This window comes from Eurosta solidaginis, chromosome 5, assembly GCF_040869045.1.
Source record: "Eurosta solidaginis isolate ZX-2024a chromosome 5, ASM4086904v1, whole genome shotgun sequence".
Classification (NCBI taxonomy): Eukaryota; Metazoa; Arthropoda; class Insecta; order Diptera; family Tephritidae; genus Eurosta; species Eurosta solidaginis.
In genome coordinates, this window is record NC_090323.1 from 167,342,632 (window position 1) to 167,361,099 (window position 18,468).

At 38.5% G+C, this 18,468-nt stretch overlaps 1 protein-coding gene across 17 annotated transcripts in view; it reads left to right on the forward strand.

Annotated features, from left to right (window-relative positions):
• Positions 1–18,468, forward strand: part of LOC137233656 (collagen alpha-1(XV) chain-like) — a 1,316,768-nt gene that overhangs the window by 1,036,960 nt on the left and 261,340 nt on the right. For all 17 annotated transcript variants that reach the window (XM_067756874.1, XM_067756865.1, XM_067756879.1 and 14 more), the window contains one exon: positions 16,383–16,547. In XM_067756874.1, coding sequence (XP_067612975.1) covers positions 16,383–16,547 — 165 coding nt within the window. The remainder of the gene's footprint in view (positions 1–16,382; positions 16,548–18,468) is intronic.

Consider the following 18,468-nt stretch of genomic DNA (forward strand, 5'->3'; position numbering starts at 1 on the left):
GTAATTTTCGATATCGCAAAAGTGGGCGTGGTCATAGTCGGATTTCGTTCATTTTTCATACCAAGATAAAGTGAGTTCAAGTAAGCACGTGAACTAAGTTAATTAAAGATATGTTGATTTTTGCTGAAGTTATCGTGTTAACGGCCATGCGGAAGGACAGACGGACGACTTTGTATAAAAACTGGGCGTGGCATCAACCGATTCCGCCCCTTTTCACAGAAAACAGTTATCGTACCAGAGTCTGAGACCCCACCATATTTCAAAAGGATTGGTAAAGTTTTGTTCGACTTATGGCATTAAAAGTATCCTAGACAAATTAAATGAAAAAGGGCGGAGCCACGTCCATTTTGAAATTTTCTTTTGTTTTTGTATTTTGTTGCACCACATCATTACTGGAGTTGAATGTTGAAATAATTTACTTATATACTGTAAAGATATTAAATTTTTTGTTAAAATTTTACTTTAAAAAAAAATTTTTTTTTAAAAGTGGGCGTGGTCCTTCTCCGATTTTGCTAATTTTTATTAAGCGTACATATAGTAATAGGAGTAACGTTCCTGCCAAATTTCATTATGATATCTTCAACGACTGCCAAATTACAGCTTGCAAAAATTTTTAATTACCTTCTTTTAAAAGTGGGCGGTGCCACGCCCATTGTCCAAAATTTTACTAATTTTCTATTTTGCGTCATAAGTTCAACTAATCTACCAAGTTTCGTCGCTTTATCTGTCTTTTGTAATGAATTATCGCACTTTTTCCGTTTTTCGAAATTTTCGATATCGAAAAAGTGGGCGTGGCTATAGTCCGATTTCTTTCATTTTAAATAGCGATCTGAGATGAGTGCTCAGGAACCTACATACCAAATTTCATCAAGATACCTCAAAATTTACTCAAGTTATCGTGTTAACGGGCGGACGGACGGACGGACGGACGGACATGGCTCAATCAAATTTTTTTTCGATCCTGATTATTTTGATATATGGAAGTCTATATCTATCTCGATTCCTTTATATATGTACAACCAACCGTTATCCAATCAAACTTAATATACTCTGTGAGCTCTGCTCAACTGAGTATAATTAAAAACAAGTAAGGAAGGCTAAGTTCGGGTGTAACCGAACATTACATACTCAGTTGAGAGCTATGGAGACAAAATAAGGAAAATCACCATGTAGGAAAATGAACCTAGGGTAACCCTGGAATGTGGTTATATGACATGTGTATCAAATGGAAGGTATTAAAGAGTATTTTAAGAGAGAGTAGGCCATAGTTCTATGGATGGACGCCATTTAGGGATATCGCCATAAAGGTGGACCAGGGCTGACTCTAGAATTTGTTTGTACGATATGGGTATCAAACGAAAGGTGTTATTGAGCATTTTAAGAGGGAGTGGGCATTAGGTCTATAAGTGGACGCCCTTTCGAGATATCGTCATTAGGGTGGGCCAGGGGTGACTCTAGAATGTGTTTGTACGATATGGGTATCAAACGAAAGGTGTTACTGAGCATTTTAAGAGGGAGTGGGCATTAGGTCTATAGGTGGACGTCTTTTCGAGATATCGCCATTAGTGTGGGCCAGGGGTGACTCTATAATGTTTGTACGATATGGGTATCAAACGAAAGGTGTTACTGAGCATTTTAAGAGGGAGTGGGCATTAGGTCTATAGGTGGACGCCTTTTCGAGATATCGCCATTAGGGTGGGCCAGGGGTGACTCTAGAATGTGTTTGTACGATATGGGTATCAAATGAAAGGTGGTAATGAGTATTTTAAAAGGGAGTAATCCTTAGTTCTATAGGCCTTTTCGAGATATCGCCATTAGGGTGGGCCAGGGTGACGCTAGAATGTGTTTGTACGATATGGGTATCAAACGAAAGGTGTTACTGAGCATTTTAAGAGGGAGTGGGCATTAGGTCTATAGGTGGACGCCTTTTCGAGATATCGCCATTAGGGTGGGCCAGGGGTGACTCTAGAATGTGTTTGTACGATATGGGTATCAAAAGAAAGGTGGTAATGAGTATTTTAAAAGGGAGTAATCCTTAGTTCTATAGGTGGACGCCTTTTCGAAATATCGCCATAAAGGTGGACCAAGGGTGACTCTAGAATGTTTTTACGATATGGGTGAGTAAGGGAGTAATCCTTAGTTCTATAGGCCTTTTCGAGATATCGCCATTAGGGTGGGCCAGGGTGACGCTAGAGTGTGTTTGTACGATATGGGTATCAAACGAAAGGTGTTACTGAGCATTTTAAGAGGGAGTGGGCATTAGGTCTATAGGTGGACGCCTTTTCGAGATATCGCCATTAGGCTGGGCCAGGGGTGACGCTAGAATGTGTTTGTATGATATGGGTATCAAACGAAAGGTGTTACTGAGCATTTTAAGAGGGAGTGGGCATTAGGTCTATAGGTGGACGCCTTTTCGAGATATCGTCATTAGGGTCGGCCAGGGATGACTCTAGAATGTTTGTACGATATGGGTATCAAACGACATGTGTTACTGAGCATTTTAAGGGGGAGTGGGCATTAGGTCTATAGGTGGACGCCTTTTCGAGATATCGCCATTAGGGTGGGCCAGGGGTGACTCTAGAATGTGTTTGTACGATATGGATATCAAATTAAAGGTATTAATGAGGCTTTTAAAAGCGAGTGGCCCTTAGATGTATATGTGAAGGTTTTCTCGCAATATCGACCAAAATGTGGACCAGGTGATCCAGAAAATCATCTGTCGGGTACTGCTAATTTATTTATATATGCAATACCACTAACAGTATTCCTGCCAAGATTCCAAGGGCTGTTGATTTCGCCTTGTAGAACTTTTTCATTTTCTTCTACTTAATATGGTAGATGTCACACCCATTTTACAAAGTTTTTTCCAAAGTTATATTTTGCGTCAATAAACCAATCCAGTTACCATGTTTCATCCCTTTTTTCGTATTTGGTATAGAATTATGGCATTTTTTTCATTTTTCGTAATTTTCGATATCGATAAAGTGGGCGTGGTTATGGTCGGATTTCGGCCATTTTTCATACCATAATAAAGTGAGTTCAGATAAGTAGGTGGGCTAAGTTTAGTAAAGATATATCGGTTTTTGCTCAAGTTATTGTGTTAACGGCCGAGCGGAAGGACAGACGGTGGACTGTGTATAAAAACTGGGCGTGGCTTCCACCGATTTCGTCCATTTTCACAGAGAACAGTTACCGTCATAGAGTCTATGTCCGTACCAAATTTGAGAAGGATTGGTAAATTTTTGTTCGACTTATTGCATTAAAAGTATTCTAGACAAACTAAATGAAAATGGGCGGAGCCACGCCCCACGCCCATTTTGAAATTTTCTTTTATTTTTGTATTTTGTTGCATCATATCATTACAGGAGTTGAATTTTGACTTAATTTACTTATATACAGTAAAGATATTAAATTTTTTGTTAAAATTTGAATTTTAAAAAAATTTTTTTTAAAAAGTGGGCGTGTTCTTCATCCAATTTTGATAATTTTTATTTAGCACATATATAGTAATAGTAGTAGCGTTCCTGCCAAATTTCATCATGATATCTTCAACGACTGCCAAATTAGAGCTTGCAAAACTTTTAAATTACCTTCTTGTAAAAGTGGGCGGTGCCACGCCCATTGTCCAAAATCTTACTAATTTTATATTCTGCGTCATAACTTCAACCCATCTGCCAAGTTTCATCGCTTTAACCGCCTTTGGCAATGAATTATCGCATTTTTTCGGTTTTTCGAAATTTTCGATATCGAAAAAGTGGGCGTGGTTATAGTCCGATATCGTTCATTTTAAATAGCGATCTGAGATGAGTGCCCAGGAATCCACATACCAAATTTCATCAAGATACCTCAAAATTTACTCAAGTTATCGTGTTAACGGACGGACGGACGGACGGACGGACATGGCTCAATCAAATTTTTTTTCGATCCTGATTATTTTGATATATGGAAGTCTATATCTATCTCGATTCCTTTATATATGTACAACCAACCGTTATCCAATCAAACTTAATACACTCTGTGAGCTCTGCTCAACTGAGTATAACAAGTAAGGAAGGCTAAGTTCGGGTGTAACCGAACATTACATACTCAGTTGAGAGCTATGGAGACAAAATAAGGAAAATCACCATGTAGGAAAATGAACCTAGGGTAACCCTGGAATGTGGTTGTATGACATGTGTATCAAATGGAAGGTATTAAAGAGTATTTTAAGAGAGAGTAGGCCATAGTTCTATGGATGGACGCCATTTAGAGATATCGCCATAAAGGTGGACCAGGGCTGACTCTAGAATGTGTTTGTACGATATGGGTATCAAATGAAAGGTGATAATGAGTATTTTAAAAGGGAATGGGCTTTAGTTCTATAGGTGAACGCCTTTTCGAGAAATCCCCGTAAAGGTGGACCAGGGGTGACTCTAGAATATGTTTGTACGATATGGGTATCAAATGAAAGCTGTTAATGACTATTTTGAAAAGGAGTGATCCTTAGTTCCCTAGGTGGACGCCGTTTCGAGATATCGCCATAAAGGTGGACCAGGGGTGTCTCTAGTTGTACGATATGGGAATCAAATGAAACGTGTTACTGAGCGTTTTAAGAGGGAGTGGGCATTAGGTCTATAGGTGGACGCCTTTTCGAAATGTCGCCATTAGGGTGGGCCAGGGGTGACTCTAGAATGTGTTTGTACGATATGGGTATCAAACGAAAGGTGTTACTGAGCATTTTAAGAGGGAGTGGGCATTAGGTCCATAGGTGGACGCCTTTCGAGATATCGCCATTAGGGTGGGCCTGGGGTGACTCTAGAATGTTTGTACGATATGGGTATCAAACGAAAGGTGTTACTGAGCATTTTAAGAGAAAGTGGGCATTAGGTCTATAGGTGGGCGCCTTTTCGAGATATCGCCATTAGGGTGGGCCAGGGTGACTCTAGAATGTGTTTGTACGATATGGGTATCAAATGAAAGGTGGTAATGAGTATTTTAAAAGCGAGTAATCCTCAGTGCTATAAGTGGACGCCTTTTCGAGATATCGCCATAAAGGTTGACCAAGGGTGACTCTAGAATGTTTGTACGATATGGGTATCAAACGAAAGGTGTTACTGAGCATTTTAAGAGGGAGTGGGCATTAGGTCTATAGGTGGACGCCTTTTCGAGATATCGCCATTAGGGTGGGCCAGGGGTGACTCTAGAATGTTTGTACGATATGGGTATCAAACGAAAGGTGTTACTGAGCATTTTAAGAGAAAGTGGGCATTAGGTCTATAGGTGGGCGCCTTTTCGAGATATCGCCATTAGGGTGTGCCAGGGTGACTCTAGAATGTGTTTGTACGATATGGGTATCAAATGAAAGGTGGTAATGAGTATTTTAAAAGCGAGTAATCCTCAGTTCTATAGGTGGACGCCTTTTCGAGATATCGCCATTAGGGTGGGCCAGGGGTGACTCTAGAATGTTTGTACGATATGGGTATCAAACGAAAGGTGTTACTGAGCATTTTAAGAGAAAGTGGGCATTAGGTCTATAGGTGGGCGCCTTTTCGAGATATCGCCATTAGGGTGGGCCAGGGTGACTCTAGAATGTGTTTGTACGATATCAAATGAAAGGTGGTAATGAGTATTTTAAAAGGGAGTAATCCTTAGTTCTATAGGTGGACGCCTTTTCGAGATATCGCCATAAAGGTGGACCAAGGGTGACTCTAGAATGTTTGTACGATATGGGTATCAAACGAAAGGTGTTACTGAGCATTTTAAGAGAGAGTGGGCACTAGGTCTATAGGTGGACGCCTTTTCGACATATCGCCATTAGGGTGGGCCAGGGGTGACTCTAGAATGTTTGTACGATATGGGTATCAAACGAAAGGTGTTACTGAGCATTTTAAGAGAAAGTGGGCATTAGGTCTATAGGTGGGCGCCTTTTCGAGATATCGCCATTAGGGTGGGCCAGGGTGACTCTAGAATGTGTTTGTACGATATGGGTATCAAATGAAAGGTGGTAATGAGTATTTTAAAAGCGAGTAATCCTCAGTTCTATAGGTGGACGCCTTTTCGAGATATCGCCATAAAGGTTGACCAAGGGTGACTCTAGAATGTTTGTACGATATGGGTATCAAACGAAAGGTGTTACTGAGCATTTTAAGAGGGAGTGGGCATTAGGTCTATAGGTGGACGCCTTTTCGAGATATCGCCATTAGGGTGGGCCAGGGGTGACTCTAGAATGTTTGTACGATATGGGTATCAAACGAAAGGTGTTACTGAGCATTTTAAGAGGGAGTGGGCATTAGGTCTATAGGTGGACGCCTTTTCTAGATATCGCCATTAGGGTGGGCCAGGGGTGACTCTAGAATGTTTGTACGATATGGGTATCAAAGGAAAGGTGTTACTGAGCATTTTAAGAGGGAGTGGACATTAGGTCTATAGGTGGACGCCTTTTCGAGATATCGCCATTAGGGTGGGCCAGGGGTGACTCTAGAATGTTTTTACGATATGGGTATCAAACGAAAGGTGTTACTGAGCATTTTAAGAGGGAGTGGACATTAGGTCTATAGGTAAACGCCTTTTCGAGATATCGCCATTAGGGTGGGCCAGGGTTGACTCTAGAATGTGATTGTACGATATGGATATCAAATTAAAGGTATTAATGAGGGTTTTAAAAGCGAGTGGCCCTTAGATGTATATGTGAAGGCGTTCTCGCGATATCGACCAAATGTGGATCAGGTGATCGAGAAAATCATCTGTCGGGTACTGCTAATTTATTTATATATTCAATAACACTAACAGTTACCATGTTTCATCCGTTTTTTCGTATTTGGTATAGAATTATGGCATTTTTTTAATTTTTCGTAATTTTCGATAGCGATAAAGTGGGCGTGGTTATGGCCGAATTTCGGCCATTTTTTATACCAAGATAAAGTGAGTTCAGATAAGTACGTGGGCTAAGTTTAGTAAAGATATATCGGTTTTTGCTCAAGTTATTGTGTTAACGGCCGAGCGGAAGGACAGACGGTGGACTGTGTATAAAAACTGGGCGTGGCTTCAACCGATTTCGCCCATTTTCATAGAGAACAGTTAACGTCATAGAATCTATGCTCCTACCAAATTTCAAAAGGATTGGTAAATTTTTGTTCGACTTATGGCATTAAAAGTATTCTAGACATACTAAATGAAAATGGGCGGAGCCACGCCCATTTTGAAATTTTCTTTTATTTTTGTATTTTGTTGCATCATATCATTACTGGAGTTGAATTTTGACTTAATTTACAGTAAAGATATTAAATTTTTTGTTAAAATTTGAATTAAAAAAAATTTTTTTTTAAAAAGTGGGCGTGTTCTTCATCCAATTTTGCTAATTTTTATTTAGCACATATATAGTAATAGTAGTAACGTTCCTGCCAAATTTCATCATGATACCTTCAACGACTGCCAAATTACAGCTTGCAAAACTTTTAAATTACCTTCTTGTAAAAGTGGGCGGTGCCACGCCTATTGTCCAAAATCTTACTAATTTTCTATTTTGCGTCATAACGTCAATCCATCTACCAAGTTTCATCGCTTTAACCGCCTTTGGCAATGAATTATCGCATTTTTTCGGTTTTTCGAAATTTTCGATATCGAAAAAGTGGGCGTGGTTATAGTCCGATATCGTTCATTTTAAATAGCGATCTGAGATGAGTGCTCAGGAATCTACATACCAAATTTCATCAAGATACCTCAAAATTTACTCAAGTTATCGTGTTAACGGACGGACGGACGGACATGGCTCAATCAAATTTTTTTTGGATCCTGATTATTTTGATATATGGAAGGAAGTCTATATCTATCTCGATTCCTTTATATATGTACAACCAACCGTTATCCAATCAAACTTAATATACTCTGTGAGCTCTGCTCAACTGAGTATAAAAAAATTTAATATATTGCTTGTTGGCAACTGTTGTGATTCAGTTTTTTTTCCTTTTACATAGGATTTTTCGTATCTCATCTCTGTACTTTATTGCGCTTGTTGCCAATGCAAATTAACCCCGTCTGTCGCATTGTGATTGCACACATTTGATATGTCATTTACCATGTGATTACGAAAGTTTTTAAGGAAGGGGTTTTCTCTTATTTCTCGTCGTTTGGTGGAGCTAAATTCGATGGGCTGAGGCAGCTCAATTGGGCATGAGTTTTTTTCTTTTTTTTGTAAGAATACAACGAGAGCCAACTCGAAACCCTAAACCAACCAGTGATACTAAGATATACTGGCGAATAGATTTAAATATTCTTAATAAATTAATTTAGTGAGCTCTGTATTTGCTTCGCAATCTAATAAAGATTAATTTTATTTACTCTATCCTCAACTTCTGCGATGCCTTATGTAACCCTTAAGAAATCGTGTGCGTTGTATATAGATCATTTGATGCTCCAAGGTTCGGTTATGTGGAACTGGCCTTTTAAAAAGACCACAAATAGACTGAATATGTTCCAAGCGTAACCTGAATTTGTTTGACAACCAAACGAACAACCCAATCAGATGCCAGGATTTATAAAAAAATTCCGTCCTCTTAGCAAATTGTAGAAGTTTTCTAGAACCTAGCTTAATTACTCGCGCAGAACACAAGCAAGAACTGTTTCTTTCCACGGCTCGCACGTCCAACAGTTTCTGTTACTAAAGAGGCCTAACTTTTAGGGATGTGAACGCAGTGTGCAGATAGTATGCTCTTCGTGAGCCTTGAGCGCTCCAAAATTTTTAGTAGAAAAAAAAGAAACTGATTTGTTCGGAACCACAAAAAGATATTTTCAATATTCATTTTGTCTTTGGTAAAACAGTTAACGTGAAAAAGATAGCTTCACAATTTGCTTTGAAAATTGGTCAGGAAGTTGCAATACATGCAGATAGAAACAAGGCTTTTGCACTTAGAAGTTTCATGATCTTAGCGCTGCTTACGGCCCAACAACTCACATCCCCTAAGTGGAAAAAATTAAGGTAAGCTTCCGAAGTCTTCCAAATTTCGTGTAGTCATTTCTATTTCAGATTTCAATACTCCTAGACTCTATTGAAGAGAGTTCTGCATGAACCTCTTGAGTTGTGAAGTAATAAAGCTCATCTCTCTACAGTTTTTCAAAGAGAAGGACTGCTCAATGACGCTCTTGTAAGCTAAAGTGTTTTAATGAGATCTTAACTATAAAACCTTTTTTTATCCTCGAATATAGATGGCTCTATATCAGTCAACACTGGCTCACTGACAGTTTTGCACGACTGCAAGACCCCTTAGTAGGCATTTATAACGCAGACTTCAATATAATTTCGTATCTCACTGATCGTCAAAGCACTTTGTTCACAATAAACAACCCAACAATCTGTTGGATGCTGACGTAGGATCATTGCACCACGCAGTTGCAATAAAAGATTATCCGTTAATTTTCTTATTATCGTCACATGAGTTGGCTTCATTTATTTATTTCCAAAATCACAAAAATAAAAACCTATAGTCCACTTTGGCATAGCAAGCAGGATATTTTACTGCTAACAGCCAAACGTCCTCTCATATTGTATTTTAATATTATATCGCCATTACTTTTCAGCTATTATCTCTAGATGAAGGTTCAATGTAATCAGCCCTTTTCGAGGGATGGTAACTTTTGTTTTTAGGACGGAGCCACATATGCTAAAATTAAGGGAATCACTACAATAGAAACATGACCTGGCGTGGTTTTAATCTGGAGCGTTGTTTTGTTGATCCCAGCTGTCATAAAGCGATTCTCTTTTAAGGATTTGTTTGATTTTTAATCCTGCTTAGTTATTGCGCAAACAAAATTCAATCAAGAAAACCCCTTGCTTTTTTCCTACGAAGTATGTCTTTAAAAATGAAAAGCGTTAAAGATGTATTCCTCTGCGAATAACCACGCAGTTGCTGGAGCGACCTACATTACCCTGATTTATGAACAGAAGGCAGAGTGGTTCCGTAAGTAAAGTCTTCTAAACGGAATGACAAAAACTATCGCAGGAGTCACATATGGAGATCAAGCTTAGAAATTCGACGACACTCTCCGAAGGAGTGCTATCGACATTGAGGGGCATTTGCTAGTTATAGGTCTGGTACGTTCTGGTAACAAGCGAAGGTACAAGCTCGACCATCTCGGGAACGATATAATATGACCACACTGATCTTTCTACGCCCGCCCCATCCCCTAGTTCCATGAGGAACTTGGGTCGCCAGAGTCTCGTCTTCTAAAGAAACAGGACACACCACGGGTGGGTGAGGTTGACAGTAGGGTTGGCGAAGCTATATATTACGCTGGCAGCCTTTAAAAAGGTAGTGCTACTGAACTCCTTGAATAACTTGGGTATTATAGTCGCCTTTTACAACAAGAAAACCTGCCGATAGATGCAATACAAAAATTTGTCAAAATAGCCCGCGAAGTCATATCCGGAGGCCAAAATAAAAGGAAACTTTGTGCACTGATAAATTTGGATTTAATAAATGCTTTTAGCATCGCGAACTGGAAGCAGATAATGGCAGCGCTTCGAAAATTTGGCATACTTGCTTACCTTCTTAGAATAATTGGTAGCTATTTTAGCGACAGAGTACTCCTCTTTGTTACGGATGAGTGACGAAGAAAGCACAACCTCACCGGCGGTGTCCCTAAGAGATATGTACTAGAACCAATGCTGTGGAATGCATTGTATGACGGTGTGCTACAAATAGACCTCCACGGAGGCACGCAAATCGTCCGCTATGCAGATGATATAGTCATAGTAGCAGTGGCAAAGAAACTTCATATGATCCAAGCATTATGTAATGTTGCCGCAGATAGAATATATAAATGGGTGAAGAACATGGGGCTGGAGAGAGGTAGCAATAAGACAGAAGTAGTTTGTGTGAGATCACAGTGGACTGTGGATGAGTTAGTCCTAACCATAGAATATTATCAAATAAACCAAGGGCTTTCCTGAAATATTAAGGAGCACTTCGGGACGGTGGGAGAAAAATTTTCTTAATGCCCAACATCGGCGGCCCAAGCGAAGCAACCAGCACCTGTATTTCAGGGATCTAAACTTACCCACCAAAAGATATACTGGCAGCCTACCATATTACTGCTATACGAATAGCATGTGCTTATCGACGAGGTCGACGAACAATAGTTAGGTGATAAGAACGGTGACAAGAGTTAGAAAAGAGTGCTGGACCTTCATGCTAGTTCGCAATATAGCAGAATGGTATTAACGGAAGCACGGCGAACTAAACTACCACCTCACACAAATATAGAGCGGGTACGGCGGTTTCAAGGAATATCTTCATATGCGTAGAATAGAGGCGTATTCTTTCTTTCCACACTGTCCTACCAAATTGGAAAACGCAAAGCACGTAATATTAAATTTCCCTCGTTTTCATGGCGAGAGACTTTGTGTATATAGAATTTTTAGGAATTTAGTTCCCCGCAGCGCCGTAAGTTCTGCTTACTCCAATCTGGAATAAGAACGGAAACAAGTCTAAGTTCGGGTGTAACCGAACATTGTAGACTCAGCGTGAGCTTCAATTGTACATTTCATTTCAGATAAATTAATTTTCTACATAACACGTGGCACCACCCGTTTAAAAAAAAACGTCTCCCCATTTCCTCTTACAATAAAACTTGATAAGCGAAATATCATAGATTCAAAACAATTTTTTCTAAGTTATAGCTTATTATTCTAGTCTAGGATCGTTTTAAATTTGTTTTATATCTAATTTGCGTAGTACTTAACCGATCCCGTCCATTTTTACTAGAAATATATTCTGCTATAAAGAAAATATATGTACACAATTTCACTACGACATGTTAATTTTTCCCCGAGTTATGGCTCCCGAAATATAGAAAATTGCTTAATTATAAAAGGGGCGGTGTTACACCCATTTTCAAAAGTTTCAGTGTTTTCCAATTTAATGTTATAATTCAATTTAGAAATTAAAATTCTATTGATACAAAGCTCTTTTCTCTAAGATATAGCTTATTATTTTCGTCTAGGACCCTTTTAAAAATCTTTTATATAAAAGTGGGCGTGGTCTTTAACTGATCTTGTCCATTTTTTCTACAAATATTTCCTGCTATAGAGAAAATCTGTGCCCAAATTTTATTACGATCCGTGAATTTTTCTTCGGGTTATGGCTCCCGAAATACAGAAAATTGCTTAGTTGTAAAAGGTGTGATGCCACGCTCATTTTTTAGATTTGAAGTTTTTCCTATTTATTGTTATAAATCCACTTGGGAAATGAAATACTATTGATATAAAGCTCTTTTTTGCAAAGATATAACTTATTTTATTCGTCCACGCCCCTTTAAAAATCTTTTATTTAAAAGTGGGCGTGGTTCTTAACCGATTTCGTTAATTTTTCTTCAAAGCATTCCTTTTAGTAAAAGCAACCTCTCTGCCGAACCTTGTTACGATAGGTTTAACGGTTTCTGATTTATGAATAATAATATTTGTAAAATTGATTTTATCACAAGTGGGCGGTGCCACGCCCATTTTAAAAAATGTTTTCTATTTTTTATCAAGAGTCTCAATATCAGTCACCACGTCAAATTTCAACATTGTAGGTGTATTATTTACTAAATAATCAGGTTTTTTGTGTTCTCCAAAATGTTATATATATAAAAAGTGGGCGTGGTTATCATCCGATTTCGCTCATTTTCCATACCAATCTATTCTGGGTCCAGATAAGCTTGTGTACCAAATTTGGTGAAGATATCTCAATATTTACTCAAGTTATCGTGTTAACGGACAGACGGGCGGACGGACGGACATGGCTCAATCAAATTTTTTTTCGATACTGATGATTTTGATATATGGAAGTCTATATCTATCTCGATTCCTTTATACCTGTACAACCAACTGTTTTCCAATCAAAGTTAATATACTCTGTGTGCAAAGCACTCTGGGTATAAAAATGGGTTTCATGGTGAATAAAGAAAAGGCATCGGCTGTTATCTACAAAGGGCCAACGCATTTCCGCCATAGCAACCACGCCACGTAAAGTCCTCTCTCAGCAAACGAAACTCATGCTCTACAAGACACTTATCGTACCCGTCGTACTATGAGGTGCAGAAGCCTGGATCCTGACAAAATCAGATGAAGCGGCTTTGGGAGTGTTCGAGATAAAAGTTATTCGAAAGATTTATGGACCTCTACGCGTTGGCGATGGCGAGTACCGAAGAAGATTCAATGATGAGTTGTGCGAGCTTTACGCAGAAATCAACATAATACAGTGAACTAAAAGGCAGCGGCTACGCTTGCTAATGAAAGATGATGCGCCGGCTAAGAAAGTATTTTGATGCGCTAAAAAAACCTACCACACAAAATGGTACCTTAAGATTTTTAAGAGCATAAACGGGCGCTTTGCCCTTTTCAGAAGGGGGTTTATTTAAGAAAAAAAAAAGCTATACAAATATTTCTATGAATTGCTGGTGTTAAAAGAGGAATCTCGCATACAAGCTGCAGCAATTTACATATTAATCCCCATTATTGATATTTTAGTTCAATTCAAAAGAAAAAAAAGAGCTGCAAAATATAAAAATATTTTATAACCAATACTCAGATTAATACTTTAATAGTAACTTGAGCGTTTATTGTTATGACAACTTTGTATTTCCAATATCCTATATGGTGCACGATAATGTGTAAAAGAATTAGAAAAGAAAAGGTCAAACTAAATCGACAAACATTAATAAAACGTGAAAATTGCGGCTAAAATATAAAGGCTTAAATTTGATGACTTTGCATAAATATATCTACAGGGAATACAACTTTTTTGTTAACTTTTGCAAAATTACCTGAATGGCTTTTGCATAAACGCAAAAAGGGCACAGCAAAATATAAATCCCTCAACACATTTTCACAACCCAAAATTCATTCATATCAAAAACTTTTTTGGTTAAAATTAAGAGGCATTTCCTTGTCAGCAGGCGTGCATACTATTAAGTTTAGCAGTGCAAATTCAGGTTTTGAGCAGACAGGGTCAGCGTACAAACCAAACTATAACCCAGCTCTGAATTTCACGTTTATCATGAGATGGTTCCGTTACTGTATTGATAAAATAATATTTTGGAAACTAGAATTGAATCGCTTTTAAAATCCGCACTACTATTTTGTAAGTGTGTATGTACAAACTACCCTACAAAAAATGCGATTGATGTAGGATGAATCCGCGATGAGTCGCAAAGGAGTATGCGACCAATGCCAGTTGTGATTTCTTTGTATGAGTTAAACTGTTCCCTTTTGTTTGAGCCTGTCCTATGAAGACACCAATTGTACCCATTTGCACCCGAAAGGGATCGACAGGACCAATCCCCTTTGTACGCAATTGGGAACATATGAAGACAAAGCCCTTTTCCTGTCAATAAAGACTCAAATAGGCACCAGTTGCATTTTGAACTCCAATGGTAGTAAAATGATATTCCAATGATAATTAACACTTTCTTATGTCAAAAGATGCGTATTGACCTCGACAACAACAATCCGCAGGCAGAAAAGAAAAATTTTACCTGGTACATTGATAGCATATTTCGCCCCATCCAATCAAATTATGAGTGAATTTATCACTAATGGTTATAAATAAAATAAATATAAGCCGCTAACGGGAAGAGATCTAAGGGCGAGGTTCTCTTCCAATTTGCGTCGTGCTCCTCTTGATTTTCCCTACAAATTGGGCGGACGGGACCTACATGTTTTATGCGGACTCCGAACGGCATCTGTAAGGCAGATGAGTTTTCACTAAGAGCTTTTCATGGCAGCAGTACACTCGGGGCGCTTGCCAAACACTGCCGAGGGGCGACCCTGCTTAGAAAAATTTTGTTCTAATTGAAAAACCTTATTTCTAAAATTTTGATGTTGCTTTGCCCGGGTGCGAATCCAGGGCATACAGTGCGGTAGGCGGAGCACGCTACCATCACACCACGGTGGTTATGTTAACTTGAAAATGAAGACGTCTCCAAAATAAGAACTGTAAAGCAAGTGTTAATGATCCGCCGCAAAATGCTAATGCACAAGAGATAGTGAAGGACCATTATAAAACTACAAATATCGCTAAAAGATATTGATATTTTTTCTTTCTCGTTTTGTCGGGTTTTACCTTTACCAGACCACAGTTGACCACAGTGTACCAACGCCGCTAAAGAAGTTTTAACAATAAATTGGCGCGGAAAACCTGAGCGGGCACTGTCGGACAGGGTATCTTTTTACACCTATGGATAATGTCGGTCAGGTCCTTTTTGTACCCTTTCGGGTACTAGGGGACATATCATTTTTCTACTCTGATTTATACCCTTAAAGGGTACTGTTCGAAGGTCCCCATTTGTGATGTTAGTCCCCTGGGTGATGTTGGACAGGTCCTCTTTTTATCTGTTTGGTTACTGTCCGGCAGATACTCTTTGCTCACCTGCGAGTACTCTCGGATAGGACCTCTTTCGACTCATGCAGGAATTCTTACAGATTTTATAATTTTATTATCTTTAGTACAATTCTTTTATATCCTTTTGGTATTGTAAAAAAAATTAACAAAAACAAATTCTGAATTCTAACCTAGGATACTGGTATATAAGGCCCTTTATCCGGCTCCGGATATTTGTGAAATAATTCGTTTCATATCTATTTAATTTTCTATTCGAACTGACTTATCCCAACGGTACCCAAAAGGGACTAGACGGGAAGAATTATACCCCAATTAAGACAAAATAGACCAATCGCATATCATTCTCTTTAGGGGTTAATCGCATGAGTTTTTGCAGGTACTTCTACAAGTTTATATGTATGTGTACTTTTGGATACACATACGTGTGTATGTATTATATACGTTACTTTGTTCCTTTGGCACCCAAACAAATAATAAAATAAGGACTATTCACTGTTAGCATGGAGAGACTGCAAAAGCGATAACAAAAGCAATAACAACAACAACAATGGGGAACACTACTAAAAACATGTTGTAATAGTAAGTAAAAAAGATCTTCTCGTGAATGTGGCATCATTAATCAAAACGTGCTTGTCGCATGGCTACAAGGTTTAGTGTATATAAAGGCATTAAAAGGTACCACAGCAAATACCCAAATAGATAAGCTGAAAAAATATAGGTAAATAGTGAGAAAAAAATAGGAGGTGAGAAAAAGGTTGAAAAAAAAAAAAAAACATTTTATTATAGGTACACAAACAATGGGCAGATTAGCAAAAGTACTAATTTTACTTTAATATACGCAAGCTAATAAAAAAACGTATACTCTTAAATACTGATTTCAATACTGTGTCCTCTAAATATTTTTCTAACCTTTTGTATACACTTATTGTGCTCTGAATTTAACAAACGAATTCTTTACATTTTTCTCCTTTCATACACACACGCAATCACATAAAAACGTAAACTAAACAAAAAATACACATAAAGGAATCCTTAATGGGCAATTCAATGCGTGCGATGCGTAGTTCCTCTCCCGGTCCGAAAGGTCCACCTGGTGATAAAGGTGATACAGGTGCGCCAGGCGAACGTGGTCAGCAAGGTCAGAAAGGTGAACGTGGTGATCCAGGAATGACTGGCGAAAAAGGAGATAGGGTAAGTTTTATTACACATTAAAACATATACATATACAAATATATGTAGGTGTGTATATGTACGTAACGAAATGCTGAGCTGGGAGTGAATGCTTTATAGACGAAATTAATTGAGACACTTGAATAAATATTTTTTTGTTAGCACTATAAATATTTGTGTATGTATTAGTGTGAGAAATGTGTTCATATAATAAATGGTGAATGTGTAATTGTAAGAAAGATTAGCAAATTGTGCACATTTCGCTTTTGGGAATAAATTAAGTTAATGGAGTAAAGGTAAAAAATATTAATTCACAAAAGGATAGCAACCCAATTGAGACAATCAAAGGGATAATTTTTTTGCTAACTTTACAATTTTGTTCATAAAAAGGTTTGTTCTACAAACAGCCATACAAGAGATAATTCAAGTAGGGGTACGCTATATAGCCAGAATGGATAATCTCTCTAGCACTGGGTTATATAAAAAAAAAAAAAAACTTTTCGAACCCTGCTCAAAAAAAAAAAGAAAAAAATAGAAATATAGCAAAACAATAAAAATTATAAAATATATACCTAAAGATAATATCTTTGTATAGACGGTATAAAAAAAACGTTAAAAATTATATCCTTCTAGATTTTCAACTGAAGTTAAAACTAATCTATCCAAATATTTCCTAGATGCAGTTACTTGTTATTTGCTTTGGTGTGCGGAGTTGCCTTGGCGAAGGTTCGGCGAAGGCCATCGAAGGAGGCTGATGGTGTCCGTATCTTCCGTTCTGTCTTACGTCAGTCTCAGTGTCGTCCGTGGGAGCATAACACTACACGCCCTTAACTGATTTCAGGTGTGGATGCAGCACTCCCTTGCTCCTGTAGTGGCAACTTTGTTTTCAAACCTCACCTACCAGTAATTCCGGATTGCCAGTAGGGTAGCTTGACCAGTTCCCTCTATCACGTAAACTCCTTTTCCTAGCTAAATTCCACGTCAGGTACCACTTAATTCAACTGCTGAAATCAGACTAAGGAACCCTGACCTGAACAACTTGCTAATTCCATTAAGTTTGCCATGAGGACACTAGTCGCCAAGACGGGTCTCAGCGGCGCTGTCATCAGGACGGTCACTGTCAAAAGTCAAGAGAAAGAAATGAAAGGTAATAATAAGGATGGTGAGGGATAGAAGAAGTAAAGGAATAGCAAACATTAGTGAAAGGAAAATTATCAGAAGTAAGTGGAATGATTACTGCGATATTTATGTAGGGAACTTAAAAGATCAGAAAAGTCAGATTCATACTTAGAGAATTTAGAAAGGCAAAGCTAAAAGTAATAAAGCAAAATGTGGGACATATATCAGAAGAAGACTGGGCCCCACGTTGGGCGCCATTGTAACGTAACTGGCTTTTGGTGGTAAGGCGGAGGTAGCATGCGGCATGGTTGTAAGCCCCTGCTAGCTCGCCGAATGGGGTGGGTTTTGCACACCCTCCTTACCTGCAGTTACCTTTACAAAAATAAGAGTGGTTCATGCCTAGCTGAAAAGAAATAAATAGGAGAATTCTAAGGAAAGTAGGAGGAGAAGAAAGGGTTGAAGGCCTGTCCTGTCAGGTGGAGTCTTCCCACCCTCTTCAGCGCAGCTTGCGCTGAACCATGGGCGCTGTGCTGACGCCTCTTTCCTTACTGCGCCCCCAAACCTGACGTCCGTCTAAGTATTCATATGTCACTCAGCCACTTCTCCTCCGTTATACTTCACCCACCGTAGCGCGCCCAAAGGCAAACCACACACCAAAATTATTTTTACCTCAGCCCTGATTTCAATGAAGATCACGTAGTTCAAGGATACATTCTTCAGGTGTTTATTTACAAACAATTGTCTTAAAACGAGGTATATTCTAGTATAAGTAATCCTATCTCTACGATTAAAACTCCAGAATAGATATTCACAAATAGCTATT